The following is a 17,107-nucleotide window of genomic DNA, read 5'->3' as shown; positions in this document are numbered from 1 at the left end:
GCAGGCACAAGAAACCAAAACGAGGATCGGCTGCAAAAGAAAGCGCGTGAGGCTCCTAGACGGGAATGTTCAACGGGCGGTCGACAGGTGCGGGGGGAACAAGCCGCTGTGTGTTTCGCCCGCAGGAAACAGAGAGACAAGAACCTGCTCGAGCTCCGCTGGGCCGCGACACGCGCACTGCATGAGCGGCAGGAAAACGGAAGGAGTCGCAGAGCCGCTGAAGAAGGGAAACTGACTGGGAGCGAGAGGAAAAACGCGACGGGTCAATGCACAGACGTGGATGTGCACGCGATCTCGGGCTGTCGTCGAAAGGGGTGGAGTCTCATCGTGCGGCGAGCCTTCGGCACGGACAAGACGGCAGGATGCAGACTGCTCTCTTGGATTTCCCAGAAACGGCGCACACGAACGCGACGTGGGTGTCTAGGTCGAACCAGGGACAGCTGAGAGAGGGTATTCCCCGGCGATCCTACACGCTGCGTAGAGACGAGAAAAAATCTGAAAAAGAACCCTTTGCTGAAGTGCATGCCTTGGTGGACGAGGCTGCAGGCGGCAAAGGCGGCACGACTGCGAGGCGGGGAAGTCGGGAGACCAGGCGAAACGTGCGTCTGTCTGCGTTGAGAGGGAAGAAGACGCTAGACGCGGATGTGTGCGGGAAAGTTCCCGGAAAGGGCGAGCGAGCGAAAAGAGCGTCACTGTCTGGCGAGGCCAGAGAGGATGCACAGCGCAGAAAATCTGGAAAACTGCAGGTTTTGCGTCCCTGTCTGTCGACGCGCCGCCCACAAAAAGATGGAGAGAACGGGTCTTGCGACTGGTAAGCGCGTTCACAGAAAAACACCCTTTTGTATCGAAGAATTTTGCCGGCAGCGAGGCACGCGCGAGAACGGGCGCATGCTCGCCTGCAGATGTGACAGCGAAACTACGGTTTTCTCCGGCGCACAGACGCGGCTGTCCAGGAAACGCGGTCGGCGCTGTGACACAGGAAAAAGAGACAACCCAGTAATGTAGACGGGAAACTCCTGGGATGAAAGATGTCGCCGGAAACGGAGATACACTGAAAGGCGCTACGGGGGGGGAAGACGCGTGGCGAGGTCCGAACAACCGTGAAGATTTGTGTGTGCGCAGTTGCAAGACGCTGGCAGCTCCACTTCAGCTCCCAGGTATTTTGGCTCTTTTGTCGGCAAAAACAATTTAAATCGCTCCTGAAATCCAATTACAAACTTTCCCCGAAGACGGCTCAGCACGGTGCCTCGTGTATGTGGCACGCCTGTAACGGCACACACGATGCGTCGCGGATTCCCGCCTTTTGTAGTCTACGTGCAGAGCACATTCTCACTTTTTCGTCGTCTAGAAGCCGCGTCGATATAGCATTTTTTTCCTGTGCTCACGTACTACGCTTATACCCTACGTTTACGACGCATGTGCACAGCATAGGTTCCTCAGTGCGACAGGAAGGCATATCGTGGTCGCCAGACGCGCGGGACTCTTTCCAGCCTTTCCTCCTTGTTCAGTCCTGTTCCGGTCTTCTTCAAAAAGAATCTGGAGTAAGCTCCTCTACGGACGCTGAAGGTTTCCAGCGTTTTCACGAGGCTTCCCGTCGAACGTGATGGGGCGAACCTCCACATCCTCGGCGTGGTCCTCTCCCCCAGAATTCGTGGGTTCCTTGTCTCCGCCCACTTTGGAGGAAACAGCAGAGTAGGCCTATTCGTTAGTGCACACGCAGGAAATTTAGCGATCTCGAGCCCCAGCTCGCCGATCTAAAGGATACTTTGCACTGCACCGAACACTGGCTTCTCATTCGCCTCTCTCCCTTCACGCCCTCAGCAGGTTACTCCAGAATTTGAAGGTTTGAGTAAAGCCTCTGAGCCTTCAGATCCGCGAGTCTCTCTGCGTGGGCTCGCGAGAAAGAAACCGTACCCTACGACTGCAGCCTCGAAAGGTGGAGCACAGGAATGGCAACGGGTTACACTTTTGCTTCCTGTGTCTCGGAAAGCTGAAAAACTGGCTTCAACGCTCCTGACCCCTGCGTTTTCTCTCTAAAATCGGCCACACAGCTAACCGGACAGCTCGGATGGTCCAAACAGGATTCACACTTCGAAACACACACATGTGCACAAGCTTGTGTGGGTCCGAGCGGAGATGTAACTGGAGAGATGCTGACTAGCAGTCGCAGCGGATTGTACTCGATCTAGAGAAGAGAGACGCCGGGGTTCGGAAGGGAACTTTCAGATTTTGTCGCGTTTCGAGACGAGGCGGATGCAAGAGAGGGAATCAGGGATTTGCATTCCGCGGCTGCAGGGACGCGCTTCCCCGGTCCTGTCGCCGGGAAAAGGGTTCTGTTGGTAGGCGAAGTGAAATGTTTCGCACCTTCCGATCTAATTCAACCACTCACACGCATGCGTGTTTCCCTCCCGCCAAGTCGCGCACATCTACACTATGAAACACTCTGCCGACCTATTTATAATTCATGCGTGCCTGGATCAAAGAGAGAGGAAATTTCCTCAGGCTCTCTCAACGTTCAGGCAACTCCGAGCACTTCCGACAGACGATCCTGCGTGCTCTGCGTCGCAGAAGCCTCTTTCTCTCGTCTCTTTCTCCGGAGCAGAACGCAAACAGTTACATCTAGGCATGTATCTATATAGATACCGGTGGCGTTGGGAGGAATATTTGCGTCGCATACGAACTTCAGAGAATGTCCTGTCTGCAAACGTGTCTCGTTCGTTTTCTGGTATAGACACGGAGAGAGACAAGCAAAAAGCGTGGTTTCTGGTCTTCTTGGTGTTCCGTTAAAAAAGCGCGGCTGGGCGAGGCACACACACACACACACACACACGGAAGTTTCTACCCCAAGCTGACGACGCGGTACCGTCACGCGTGTGTGTCCCTCTGCTATTACACATCCAGCTAATCTCTCGTCTTTGCTTCGTCGCTTTCGCAGAAAAAAACCCCTTGAAAGCTTCATACTTTTCGTCTGACACATCGGAAAGTGTCGGAAGCGGGCGGTTCCCTGGGCCCGACACGCAGAGATTTCTCCACTGGAACATCTCCGCAACGCCCACACATCCCCGCAAGGCATGCTTGCGTGTATTTACATCAATAGACATTGGAAGCAGCGCTTTCGGCCAAAACAAAGCGCCGGTGCGTCTTTTTCTTTGTCGAGATCTGGGTGTCTTTTGGCGTGTCTGTTCTGGCAACTCGCAGGGCCTCGTCTCGGTTTTCTCGTCTTTTGTGCGAGACAGCGTTAAACGCTTTGCAGGCTGTTCCGAGCACGGTGGTGTGGTGTCGCGACAGTAGACGCGTGGGGGTCAGAGACAGCGTTTTTGGTTTCTCCCCCTTTCCTTGTTGCGCAGTCCACAGCTCAGCTTCTACATTTTTACCGACTTCCGCGTTTTTCTGTTCCCGCGGCTCTTCGGCGTCTCTTCTCGTCTTCATATCGGTTTCGTCTCCACGTCCCGGCAGGGTGTCTCGCGCGCAGGAGTCGAGGATCTCTCTGTGCCTTACAGTCACTTTTCTCTGCGCTGTGTCACACCCAGACGCAGCCCGCTCCCTGCACGGCACGACTCGCTCGCCTTGGTTCCAGTGTCTTCGCTTTCCTTCCTTTCCTGGCTCCGCCATTCGGTTGCTGTAGGAAACGTAAAATGCGTCGCTTTGCCGAGTCGGCGAACCCCCTGGGGTCTTCCGGGGCGGTGGTTCTTCGCGCGCCCGCTGGCCTCGCAGCCTGGGGACAGCGGCGCACGGAAAGAAGCGCGCTGTCCCTCTCCCGCTTGGTCTCTTCTCTGGTGCTCCTCGCGTTCTCCCCGCTCTTCTTCGGAGCCTTCTTCTCAGCGGCTCCGGCGCACCTCGCCGAGGCGGCCGCGTCGAAGCTCTCGGGCGAGAAGTTGGCAGAGCTGATGCAGATGGACCTGAAAGACATCAAAGAGCGCATGCTGGCCCTCTTCGAGTTGATCGACGCCAACCACGACAACGAGATCGACACGGAGGAAGCGAAGGAATGGAGCACGAAGCTGAAGAACGCAATGCACCAGCACCAGGTGCGCATGGAATTCCAGGCCATCGACAAAGACGCTGACGGGAAAGTCTCCCTCGCAGAACTCGAGGCGACATACGTCGACGGCCAAGACCAGAAACAACTCGAACAACACAAGGTACGCACACGCCGTAAACACGACGGTATATAGTGGAAAGACGCCCAGTTGCCCCAGTGACCCGTACTCTCGCGATACAGTACATACTAAAATATGCGCAGACCAAAGCCTTACTTTATGAACTTTTTGGACCGGCAAGGCCCGCGTCTCTGTGACGAGAAAGAACGAAAGCGACAGTCGAGGGCGAAACCTGTAGACCGCCCGAGAAACGGGAACGTCCTCTTTCTTGACTAAGGAAAACGTGAAACACAATCAGAGAGAGAGAAGTTTCGACACACAAAACACTGTTTCCTTAGTGTGCAGGCTTATTCACGTGCTTGTATGGAAGTCTGCGTTTCTCACTACAGTGCCTTGCGCTCGATACACCTTTGTGGCAACATGTGTGGACAAGCGAACACGCAGTTTCGCAGAGAAGTCGACAGTTTTGTAAAGAACGTGCAAAAGTGGAAAAGAGTCCTTTTGTGCTCGGTGCCTCCCGTGGTGCAGAAAGAAGTCGAACAGCGCTTCAAAGCCGTCGACAAGAACAACGATGGACTGTTGGATATGGCCGAGATCCGGATTTTGATGGACCCCGGCAAAGACGATGGCCTGATGAAGATCGAAATCGAGGAAATCCTCACCGTAAGAACCCAGACGCACTTCAGCAAACCCCGGGAAATGCGCGAATCAGCTGGTCTTCCGCATTCCGAGCTCGCATATATATGTATATTGATATATATATATATATATATATGTTTACTGGTATGGTTCATAGTGTTCATCAAGGCGTACACTTTTGCGTGTGTATTTCTATGTACGCATTTGTAAGTGTACATAAAAATGTAGATGTAGGTTTGCATGAATATCGTTTTCGTTGGAGGCAAGTATGCCGTTCCCCGGTCTGTGAGGCCTTGGGTGGAGCGTGCTGCACTCTCGCGATTCTGTGAGAACTTGAGCGAGCGGTTTTCTTTTCTTTCGTAGGCTCAAGACAAAGACGGCGACAGGAAGATCACCCTCAGCGAGTTCATTGAGACCGAAGGCAGTAAGTTGAGCGAAGCTCGTCTTCGCACAGACCGCACGGAAGACCGGTGCTTTTTCACAGGAAGTGGATCCAGGAAACAGCAGAATCCCTGGTGTCCCTTGTTGTGGGGAAAATGTCGGCAAAAACCGCCGACGTGTCGCGTCTTCGTGGCAAGGCGGGGTTTCTCGTTTGTTTCTCGACTGGGGCGACAGGTCGTGCGTGGTTCTCGTCTATCCCCCGAGAGTTGGGTCGCTCTTTTCAAAGAAAACAAGTGCTAGCGTAAGATGTCAGCGACTGCGTTTTTGTAAATGTATTTTCAGCCGGGAGCATCACGGATGCCGAGAAGGCGGAACTCGAGAAGGAGTTCAAGAGCTACGATGTGAACGCCGACGGGACGATTGACGAAGGAGAGCTGCAACAGGTACAGGTTTGACGGGGAGTGTGGAGAGCGCGAGCGGTTTGTGGCAGGTTTGTCCAAACAGCCCGGCGTGTCTCTCTGTGCAGAGTTGCGTGCGTCAGTCCGTGCTCGATCCCGCCGGTTGCGTGTTGAACGGATGTTTGTCTGTCCCCTGGGGAGTTCGAGTGTGAAAGTCGTCCCCCTGTGGTGCACTCGCACGGGGCAGCGACTCCCTGCCGCTTCGGCTTTTCACATGGAGACAAGAGAGTCTGCGTGCGTTTGGGCACCTCGCGGCTTCGCTCCGCGTTTTCCCATGCTTTTTTTGCCTCATTCGTTTCTGTTCAGATCATCAAGGATCCACATGCCCACGAGATCCGCCTGCTGCTGGAGGAGTTTGCGAAGGATTTGAAGGACGGAAAGGTTGGGAAGGAGCAGTGGGAGAAGGAGTTCGAGTCCTTCGCCGTGTCGATGCTCACAGATAACGGCGAGGTGCTTCGCTTCCCGGAAGATTACACGGGCATTGAGTTCCCCTTCAAAACAGTCGTTCCGAAGGTCGAGGGCGTGGAGGATGACGAGAAGCACGACGAGCTCTAGACACCCAGCGCCCGTCCTACCTTGTGACCGCACAGAAACCGGCGAGGTCTGCGCTTGCACACGAACGAACCACATGCGCGAACAGGATGCATCGAAATCGACACGTGTACACACACGCGCACACACGCGTCTCTCGGTGCCTCTGAGGTCCGAGTCGGTCTTACCCCGTTGCACATCTGGTAGAGAGACGACGACTCCGGTGTATGTACACCCGCGAAGTCGCAGCGCGATTGTGGGAGGGAAGGGAAGTACAAAGAAACCGGGGCTGAGGAACGGGATGTTCAGAGTTGCGTGGCAGGTGCGGGAAAGCGGGGGCGTTTTTCGCAAAAATACAAGGCCTGTGTCGTCCAGAGCCGCGCGTGAACTCGTGTGTCTTGCGGAACGAAGAAACGTGTAAACCCAGCGAGACTGCTTATTGGTGAAGACAGGTCACGCTAGTGTGCGCTACCGTAGGAACCGGAGAACACGCGAGTTCGGTTCACGAGAGCAGCGGACGTTCCTGTGAGCAGTTCGGCCGTGTGTCAGGAGAGGGATTCCACTTCTCGGGTTTTGAGGAACGGCGTCATTGTGGCTGTGGGTGCCCGAAGTCCGTGCTTATGTGGATTTTTCCCCGGTCTGTTTGTGGGTGTGAATCCCAAGTTCGCGGGTGCTTGGTCCAGAACACCGACCACGCAGGGGCACGGTCCCTCCATGTGCATTTACATGAGTCTACACATGGCCTGCACTCTCGAACGTGGACGATCCCGGCTCTTCAAATCCCTGGTAGCGTAGCTTTCTTCTTTCATGAGCACTCCGAAAAGTGCTGGACTCGTGGAGAGGAGATCCTGCGTGGTGAACACACCGTGGAGCACGTGCACCGAGGATCAGTTTGCCTGTGGCAATCCCTGAGAAAACCGCCAGTTTCCCTGCAACCACACTACGTCACTTCCCGATCTTTTTTGTTTTCTGTCGTCCCCAGTGCGACAGCCGGTCTTTCCGTTCCCTTCAATCTGCTCGCTGTGCAGCGATCTGTCGCCGCTCCTGCAGTCTGTAGTGGATTCTGAGAGCCGTCGGCAGTTTCGCTTTCTTTTGGTCACTTGCGCATCGACAGCCAGTTCCCCGCTTGTCCACATTCAAGGGTTTTCCGTCCCGGCGAAATCTGCATTTGAGCCGGTGGCGACACGGCCTGTCGCCAGCGCAACCTTTTCACCAAATAAATTCGCGGAACCGAACTCATCGCGCAGTGGCTACCTGTTTTCAGCCTCCATTGCACGTGGGTGATTTCTTGTGAAGACACCAGAACGGGAACAGGGTGTGTGTCGAGATAGCCACAATCCGAGAACAGAACCGGAGCAAAAGGCTGAATGACCATCGGGTGTTCATGCAGCCGTTGCAGGCGCTTGCCGGACGAAACCGACTCCGTCCCTCCCTCAGCGTACGGAGGGCAATATGGCAAAGATTTGATCTTTTTCCCGCGCCTCTATTGGTGCTCGTCTCGCATCGTTGACCGCTCCACACGAGCACACTGCCGAACCACGTACTAGAGGGAAAGAACCGAGTAGTCAGAGAGAGACATTCTCTGGTTTCCTAACGGCGAGGAACGCTTGCCTCCCGCTCTACACTCTGTGAGAGGCCTTCCTCTGAGGCGTGTCCTTCCTTTTTCGGCGCTGCGTGCCGCCATGCAACTCCCAGACCTCCGTACACTCCGCAGAGGCATCTGGACACCTTAGGAGAGGACCGTACAAAACTTGCGAAGAGTAAGGAAGAGACGTGTTCCAATCCCTTCGACAGGCGTAGCGAAACAGGCACACCCAGGGAGAGCTGACGCAAGTGAGAACGCAGAAAAGGAGGACCACTGCACTCTGGGACGAGTTCCTACGAAAGAGCGGGAGGCAAATGGAGAGAACGAGGAAGCGTGAAAGAGAGAAAGGGTGCGGTTTTTGTTTCTAAGAGTGCCGGCCCGCACACCGTTCACCGAAAACAGCAAAGGCAGAAGCGTCTGCGTGTCATCTTTTGATGCATTGTTTCTTCGGAAGGTTGACGGGGAAACAGGGGGCGTCTGTGCATTGAAGGAACACCGCCGGGGGGCAAAAGACAGCTGGATGTGCACAGCACACGCGCGCTCGGGGCGATTCAGGCTTCGCACTTCCCCCCACCGTAAGCGACGGCAAAGACGCAGTAGTATGCGCTGATGCACGCACTTCACACTCTGCGCCGCTGTGGTGGATCCTCGTTATAGAAATGCGATTCACGTGTGCATAATGGAGGTGCACACAGGACGCAGATACACCCTTCTAGCTCTCTAGATGTATCAGTTTGAAGCGAAGCCCAGAGTCCAGCCCATCAGCTAGAAGACAACGCTCCTTCCGCAGAAAATGTTTTCGGGAAACCGCTCCTGGACGAGGCATCCACGCGAGAACCGGATTTCTGACCCCCGCATGCAAAGGGGAATTCAGCACAAGACAGAGAGGCGACGAACATCCACCGACAACGCCGGTCCGCTTTGTCTCGCAAACTGAGACTGGGTTGACAAAGACGGAGGAGAGGAAAGAGGCTGATCGTTCATCCTCTCTCGCCGCTCTCCCGTTTTCGCGACTAGGAACGAGGAGACCAGGAAAGAACCAGAGGGACAGCGATGCGCGTTGCTGTTCTCTGCCTTCTTCTCCCTTGGACCCTTCCCGGCTTCCTCGTTTGTCTCTCGTCGATGTCGTAGGCTGTTTTCTCATCAGGAGACACGTCCTCAAAAGCTCCTCTCTCTCGCGCGAAAGCAGTGACATCCGGAAAACACCCGACACCTCTTCACGGAGTCACCAAGACTCACACTTCGAAGCCTCAACCCGTGTGATTCATCCTTGCTGATTCTCGGTGCTTTCCTCGGCCTTCTTTCCTCCAAGTTTTTTCTCTTCTTGGCATCGCCTTCCTTGCTCTTTGTCCTTTTCGCGCTTTTCTGTTTCCTCTTTTTGCCGACTTTGGCCTTCTCCCACTTTGTCTTTTTTCCTGCCCCCGTCGCGCGTCCATGGCCCTTTGAAAAACGCGCCTGTTCCCCCGACGAAATAGACGACGGGTGCCTACGCTCAAGAGCTTTCCTTCGCAAAAACGTAAACTACGGAGACAGAAGGACGCGACTGAAGCGCGACGAAAAAAACGGAGAGAAATGAGGCAGATGACACACCACTCATTGAAGAACAGAGCTGATGCGTGCCGAGAGAAGAATCCACGACAGCGTCTTTTCGAGGTCGCACACTGCCCCCTCTTTTCTTGGCCACAAAACGGAGAAAAGACAGGTTCGAACGTTTGTTTCTCGTTCAACGCCGCACCTCTGTTCCACCTCAACTGGCGAGAAAAACCCGGGAAAAACACGGCAACAGGAACTGTTCGTTCAGCTGTCGCGACACCCTGCAGCTGCTTCAGCCCAGCGAACCGCATTCTGCCCCCTTGGCATTCTCTTCGCAGAAGACACCCGACAGGAGGACTTATTTCCCGCGACCCGGAGAAATCTCTCTCTTCTCTGCATGCACGTTCCGAAGACTTCTCCACACAGTGAAAACGAGACCCCGCTGAGGCGCGAACCCTCCAAGGTCAAAACATATGTATATATATATATATATATATATATATATACGTGCATGTGTGAATGTACGTATGCCTGTGTATGTGGCAGTTTCGTCTGCTTTGGGTGCCTGCGAGAGGTCCTCAGTCATTTCCCTTCAAGAAGCGAGGGCTGGGGAATCTGAGCTTCCGCCCGAACGGCTGACACACAGAGAGAACCGTCACTTGTCTCCTATCTTGGCATGTCACATCTCGGGAGTCAAACGAGACGTGCCCCTCTGGACAGGATATGCACGACTGATTCGAGAGTCTCTCAGTGAACGCCATACCCAGAGCAACATATATATATATATATATATATATATATGACTGTAAGAATGCCCGGTACGTCTTCTCCCTTTCCAGCGCAGTAGTTGCAGCGACGAGACACCGGGGGTGATTTATGACTTCGTTTCACAGCAGGCTTCACTGGGCTTCGCGTTTCCTTTCTCCGCATCCCCCGGTGCACGTGGTTCTACGCTCTGCGTTTTCTTCTGTTCCCGAACGCGGTACATCCCTCTCTCTGCGAGTGTCTCACCGAAAAGACCCCGCGCTTTCGCTTCCGATACACACCCAGCCCCGACTCCCTCAAGCATACATCCACAGTTATATTCAGGTGTCGCAGTCCACATCTATCTGCCTGCGTCTCTCCCTACATACACACAAATAAATATATATATATATATATATATATATATATGCGATTCCATCTGTCCCTCTACCCACCCCTTATTTTCTCTCGAGATGCTGGAGAGAGCCGCTCGGTTGGGAATGGCGACGCAGCTAGCCCTTCCCTTGTGTCAGGAGAAACCGTGTCTTTGGCGCAGGCGCGCGTGCCAGCAACATCGGACTGCATGAGTTTTTCGCTTCAGGCGCTGACGGGAGCGGCGGTTTCCACCGGCACAGGTTTCTGTTCGCGCACAGCCCACTCTGTGCGGGCGCCAGTGCGCGACCGGAACCCGCCACGTCGCCCTCTGGGCCGACGAGGAGTCCTGAAAACAAAAACAGGCGTTCTTCTCTCCTCAGTCAACAGTTTGCCAACCCCGAGACACCGTCGAAGCGTTCGACTTGCCTCTCTCCCTAACCAAAAGACTTTCTCCGGGCCGTCGAGGACAACCGGCCGCCAGACGCAGATTCGCAAACGTCCACCCCCCAGACGACAGATGCATTCTCGGCCCTGCTGGTCAGCGGGTAAGCTCCTGGCGGTGTCACTTCATAGCTGACTTGTCTATTTTCATGCATTCTGCCCGGGCACATGTGAAAACATCGACTTGCCGCGGCCTCGAATCTTTGCGCGCTCTCTCTTCGTCTCGACGGAAGCCTCATCCCACGCACAGGTGACCCCATATATACTGACTCAAATGTACTACATAAGTATAATATACGCACAAGTCATATATATATACATATGTGCAAATACATATATGTGTATGTGCAGGCACACTCAAATATCCGTACGTTTACACTCGAAAATCCAGTGCTCTGCCTTGGGCCTTGAAACTAACCCACAGTTCAACCCTGTATTATTTAACTCGTTTTTTCAGTGACAATTTGCCTTACCTATCAGTGACGTTTGAGGAGTCTCGGTTATTTTCTGGAGTCCGGTCCTGGCTGTGTTCACTGTCGCCGGTGGAAGCCCGAGTGGTTCCATGTTGCTCGCCCTTCACCACGTAGGCTGTAGTGATACCTGCGGCGCGTCCTTCTCTTCGGCGCCCTCGACCGCGTCCTCGCGCAGTCGAGACGCCCCCTGGAAGAAAGCGAATCGCGGAGGTCCCGAAAATTAGTCGCACAGGCCGACGGCGACGCGCTCACGACTCCCCAGACATAAACTTCACACAGCGTTTCTAAAGACATCAGCGGGTATACGCGCACGGGCATTCCGACACATATGCATGTGTATCCATTTAGTATCTGTATCGATACAGCTATCGATTCGCAAATGGAGATACGTGTGCATCGATGCGAGTGCATCTCTCTTCGCTTCCCAAACCAACGGCAACGTCAATGGCCGCCTCCTCTCCAAACGCGAGGGTTGACGCGCAAGAAGTCGCGCGTTTCGTCTCCCCGTTCTCCTTGCCTCAAACAACGCTCGGGTGTACGTACACCTCATACCTTGTTGACCGGGCCTTTCGTTGTATCCCTCAGCCCCTGAGGCCAGGACAAGTTTTCCTGGCGTCGCTACGGCGTACGCCTCGTTTTCTCGCTTGTCTGTTTCTTTCCGTCTTCCTCCTCGTTCTCGACCTCCTCTTTCCTCTCCTGGGAAGGGAGTCTCGACGGCGCGCATGTCGGCGCCCCGCCCAAATCGAGTCTCGCGACTTCGCCGAGGCCCCCCTCGCCCTGCGCCGCCGAACGGCTGAGCGCTGTGAGGCCCAGAATGGCCCGATCCTGCAGAGCGCGGTGCGGGTGCTCTTCTTCGTCCTCCGCGAGGCCCCGGCGCGTAACCGGACGGGGGTGTGCGTCTGAAGATGCGAGGGCGAGGGCCGTAGAATCCCCGGATGGGGCGGAACGGGCGCGGCTGATCGTTTCCTTCTAACAGCGTTTCAAAGCGATCGTGAACCCACTTTCCGTCTCGCCCCTCGCCCTGTCCAGCCTCGTCAGCCGTCCACAACTTCCGCGGCCGCCCGATTCTACAGAGAAACGCGACACAAGAAAGCACCACGACGGGCGATTCGTTTTCGCGTGCCCGGGGAAAACGAGAGACAGACGAATTTCCGGAGAACAAAAGGCGACAGAAGAAGATGCAAGGGGACGAAGGGATACACCGGCAGGCAAGTAGAGACACGCGAGACGAGAGACCAAGACAGAGAGAGACAGAGAGAAAGGGAACGCGAGAAGAGAGAAGAGAGAGGCGTCGGTTCTTCCCCACCTGGTTTGCGTGCTGCGCGGAACGTCATCAGAGTAGAAATTCTCGTCGTCGGACGGGACGTCGGCGAAGGCACGCGTCTCGCCTTTCCTGCTTGGTTGCTCCTCGTCAGTTGCTGGCTCCTCTCCTGACGCCTCTCCGCGATCGTCGTGCAGGAAGTAAGAGCCGCCACGCGGGACGAAAGAGGGATCTTCTTTGATCAGCTGTGCAGACAAAGCACACACACATCACGGAAACAGAGGCTGAACAACTGCGCAAATTCCCCCGCAACACCACTCACCTCTACATCTACATGCGCGTATACTCTTGAATATTTATGTGTGTATTCATGTGCCTATTTGCGTGTATACACCTCTGTACATGTAGACGATTTTGTCTAAATGAATCGGCCTGTGTATGCATGTATCCAAACGCATTGAAGGACAGGTGTGCCTGCAGCGAAGTCGTCATTTGTTCTCTCGCATGGAGACGGTACCTGCCACGTGGGGGTTGCCCGCCTGTTTCCACGCCCTTGGAACGGTTCTGCGCGTCTCTCCTCTCCGTTCGGCCCGCATGTACGTGCGAAGGCTTCTCCGTCGTCTTCGTTTCGGCCCCGCGTGTCCGCGTCGACCTCGTCCTCGGCTGTGGGGAGCTCGTTCACGTCTCGGGGACAGCCCTTCGGAGACACTGTGGAGCCCTGAGGGGCGCGACTCTCTCGCCCTCCCTCGAGCCCAGTCTGCGCGTCTTCGTCACTCGACAGGCTTCCTGCACGTTCGCCCGAAATCACACGGCAGTGCGGCGACAAGATACAGCACCTGCCTCGCTCCCTTTGCAGAGCCGACACCGAGGGGAGAATCGAATCGCAGAGAGACGAAAGCCCCAGAAAAAGACGCGCACGATAGGGCCCTTCGAGAGCGGGAAGAACGACGCAAATACGCCGAGATGAGGGAGGCAAAAAGAAAACGGCCGGAATCTCTATTGAGTCCACAGATGCTTGCCAACACAAAGGGACAAAGACACATTACCCTTGTGTATATATTTGAGAATGCGCGGAGACTTCTTTGAATGCATGTACGTACATCTAAATACACGTATGCATGTGTGAATATATACGAATGCATATGGATGTACATAATGTATACGTATGTGAGAATGTGGTATTCTGCAGTTATAACTTGGACGGACCTGCCGAGGCATCATCGTCGTCGAAGACGTCCTTGTCCTCCTCGTCACCAGACGCATCGCGTCTCAGGTTCTTGGGTCGTTCCTGTTTTCTGTTCACACGAAGGATTCATAACATTCGGCGCGTGAAAAGAGCCTCCGAGAAAGAGACAACGAGCAGAGAAAAAGAGACACAGAGCGACGGCCATTTCAACCCACGCCTCAAACTCAGTCACTACAGAAGAAGATCGAGAGTGGGAGAGAAGGGCGGATGCGGGGAAGAGGTGAAAGTGGAAAAAGTTTCTTGCAGAAGAAAAATAGAAACCCCCTACCTCTGTGTTAAGCAGACTGGAATTCCTTAAAAAAGACCAAAACGCATTTATACACACATCATACGCTGCGCACCTATTTACACATATATATATATATATTATATCATATAAATATAATATATATATATATATATATATATACCTGCATGCAGAGTTTTACATCCAGCCTCCTTGTCTGTTGGTGCGGTTGAGTGTAACTTTTGCATCGTCAGACGCGTCTGAGTTCCTTTCTCTGCGCGATACTCACCTCATGATTGGAGGCCGAAGAAGAGGATGAACTTCAAAAACAATGCAGTCTCCGCTTGAGGACTTTCAGGCTGTCAGTCCACCTAGATATATATATATATATATATATATATAAGGCTAGAGACAGTTTTGTGGTTTTCGCGTGGTATTTGGGTGAGATTTCTCAGTTAGGTTTCTGACGAGAGAAAAGAATGCGCCGGAGCGCAGGGAAGAGGGAGAGAAGAGAGGACACAGGGTTTTCAGACGCAGCTTTTGACGGGAAGAAAACCGAGTGTCTTGACACTTCGGATTCACGCACCGGCCCACACGACGAGGGAAGCAAAGTGCGTGGAGAGCATAAACTGCTCGACCCTTTGGAGACCTTTCAGGGCGGCGAATCACCAATGAAGAAGGGAAGACGAGAAGACCAGGTGAGGAGGCCGAAACGAGACAAGGAGAGACAATTGGTGAAGTGCTTTTGAAAAGAAGCGCGAAAAACGTTTGCGAAGTGGGACCAGTGGAGAGGGTGTCTCGGCCACACGCGAGCACACCCCGTCAAAATTGTGGGTTTGACGGCGCGAACACGGGGGAATGTCTTTCTTTCCCGTCGGCAGAAGCGGGAAGATCAAAGAAATGAGCAATTCTGCGACAGAGAAGCACGGAAAGGCGCAAAGATAGGAGAGAGGCGAATTTGTTTTTGGGAAAACCAAGGGGCAGAGCACACGCGGTCGCCTTTTTTTGCTCGTTTCCCCTATCAGCCACGCCACGCCCGAAAATTGCGAGGCGGTCTACGATATACATTCACTCCTTCCAAGGCGATATTGTCATTTCACGCCGTGGACTCGAGACTCGCGAAAAAGTTTCTGTAGACACACGCCGCGCAAGCAAGGAGCGAAAGGGCGGAGCGTGGAGCGGAAGAAAAAGTGCGCGGAGGCAAACGTTTCCCGAAAAAAGTGAAGAACAAACAGACGAAAGCAGTCCCAAGTGCTCTCCACAAAAAAGGAAGAAACCACAAGGCAGCGCAACACAGAGTTGCACTCGCAACGCGCCTACGCGAAAAAACGGTGTCGCCAACGTCGTCCTCTCGCTCCCCCCTCCCGTCCTTTTTCTCTTCTTCCGTGCAGTTGAAAGGCGGGGGCTGCGCGTTCTGTTCAAAACTTCTTTACAATCTACACTCTTCTCCAGGCCTTTCGTCTTTTCCTCGCACTTCGTTCGCTTTTCTTGAAACAGACGCCGGGCGGCGCCGCCGTCGCATCCCTGCACGCTCGACACCCGCCTCTAGTTGCAAACCCGAACGGATACTATATACACCTCCGATTATACATACACATATACATACATATATATATGTGTCTATGTAATCATATCTCTAAATACATGCATATATTATAGATGCGTTCTTGACGCAATGAACGGCATGAATAAAGTCGGTTTATGTTTTTTCGTTCAACAACTGAACCGCTTTTTCACAGGCGGGTGAGACGTCGGTGAGTATGTACACCGCACCAGGGAGACAAAAGTTGGAAACGGTCGTTGGAACGTCCAAGACGTTTTCTGAGCAAGTCTCTGGTCGGACTGCGTCGTTAAGCTTCTCGTGCTTGACGGTACTCCTGGGGGATGGCAGAATACCCAACAGGCGTTCTAGAATCTGTTCGTCTCCAAGTCTTCACAAGTACCACGCATACTTGCATATCGATCTCCGTAGAGAATACATATCTATCTATCTATACATTATTATACACACCCTAGAAAGAGTGCCCCACACATTTATCCGTCCTTTGTCTGTAAACCCTACAGTTGCATAGTATACATGTATCTATATATAGTATACATGTATCTATATATAGTATACATGAGGCGATGCGTTCTCATGCGTTAGAGTTTCCCTGCGTGTGTTCCGGTGCTGTCGGCAGTCACGCGGGTAATGCGATCTCCGAGAAACACAAAGATGTTTGACCAAGAAGGACAGTGGGTGCATGCGAAGAAAGAGCAGAGGAGAGGAGGGAGAGAAAAAGATGCTAAGGAAAGGTGTGGAAACAAGGAAGAGGAGAAGGAGCGGAAATGGAAGAGAACAAAGAGAGGAAAACGTGAAAAGCAAGAGAAGAAGAGACGAGAGGAGAGAGTGAAAAGGAAGATAGAAGATACAGTATGGTGATGAAGGCAGATGCTTTGCATCCGAAGTTTTTTTTTTCCACCGGCATGTGAATCGACAAAAACCCAGACACGCGACACCGCTGTGAGGCACATTGGAGTCTGTGCGCGTGACACGACTCTCCCTGACAACGCGTGGATGAGAACAAAAAGCAATTCCATCTCTCTTCCAACAAACGACTACAACATGACTTCTGCCACGAACAACACAATTTACACACAATGCAGTTCCCAGATGCCCGTTCCCTACGCGCCAGTATATAAATACATATACATATATATATATATATGTATATATATAGATGAATGTAGTTACCCAGAAATACGTAAACGTGTAGATATGCAACAAGTATACATCTATCTATATTGCGACATTGATCTCTCCAAGGAGACAGAGGCACGGCTTGACATTTCGCTCCGCACACAGAAAGACGCTAAATACAGATATCCCGAAGTCTTGCAAAGCGCGCCTTCGCTATTTTGGAACAACTCTGAAATATATACATATATATATATATATATGCATGTATATACTCCTAAAAGCAGGTGAGTTGCATGCGTGCACACGAACGCGTGAAGAGTGACGCTAGTCCACCATCTCGATCTTCCGGAAGAGAAGACCGGATTCGATGAGAACTCGGCAAGCGGAACATTTTCAATGACAAACGCCATGCGCCAAAAAAGCTATGCAGGCAG

The 17,107-nt window shown here is 53.2% G+C and overlaps 2 protein-coding genes across 2 annotated transcripts; one reads left to right on the top strand and one right to left on the bottom strand.

Moving 5' to 3' along the window:
* Positions 1 to 3,635: 3,635 nt before the first annotated feature.
* NCLIV_030420 (Rcn2-prov protein, related) lies at positions 3,636 to 6,133 on the top strand (the record flags this gene model as incomplete). The annotated part of the gene is made up of 5 exons (XM_003883238.1): positions 3,636 to 4,142; positions 4,629 to 4,763; positions 5,103 to 5,163; positions 5,463 to 5,563; positions 5,885 to 6,133. 5 exons carry the CDS (start codon positions 3,636 to 3,638, stop codon positions 6,131 to 6,133), a joined length of 1,053 nt encoding a protein of 350 aa, XP_003883287.1.
* Positions 6,134 to 10,568: 4,435 nt separating this feature from the next.
* On the bottom strand, positions 10,569 to 14,287 carry NCLIV_030410 (conserved hypothetical protein; the record flags this gene model as incomplete). The annotated part of the gene is made up of 7 exons (XM_003883237.1): positions 10,569 to 10,692; positions 11,261 to 11,447; positions 11,813 to 12,327; positions 12,567 to 12,766; positions 13,039 to 13,307; positions 13,728 to 13,816; positions 14,283 to 14,287. 7 exons carry the CDS (start codon positions 14,285 to 14,287, stop codon positions 10,569 to 10,571), a joined length of 1,389 nt encoding a protein of 462 aa, XP_003883286.1.
* Positions 14,288 to 17,107: the final 2,820 nt, after the last annotated feature.

This window comes from Neospora caninum, chromosome VIII, assembly GCF_000208865.1.
Source record: "Neospora caninum Liverpool complete genome, chromosome VIII".
Classification (NCBI taxonomy): domain Eukaryota; phylum Apicomplexa; class Conoidasida; order Eucoccidiorida; family Sarcocystidae; genus Neospora; species Neospora caninum.
This window is presented reverse-complemented; position numbering and strand designations above follow the sequence as displayed.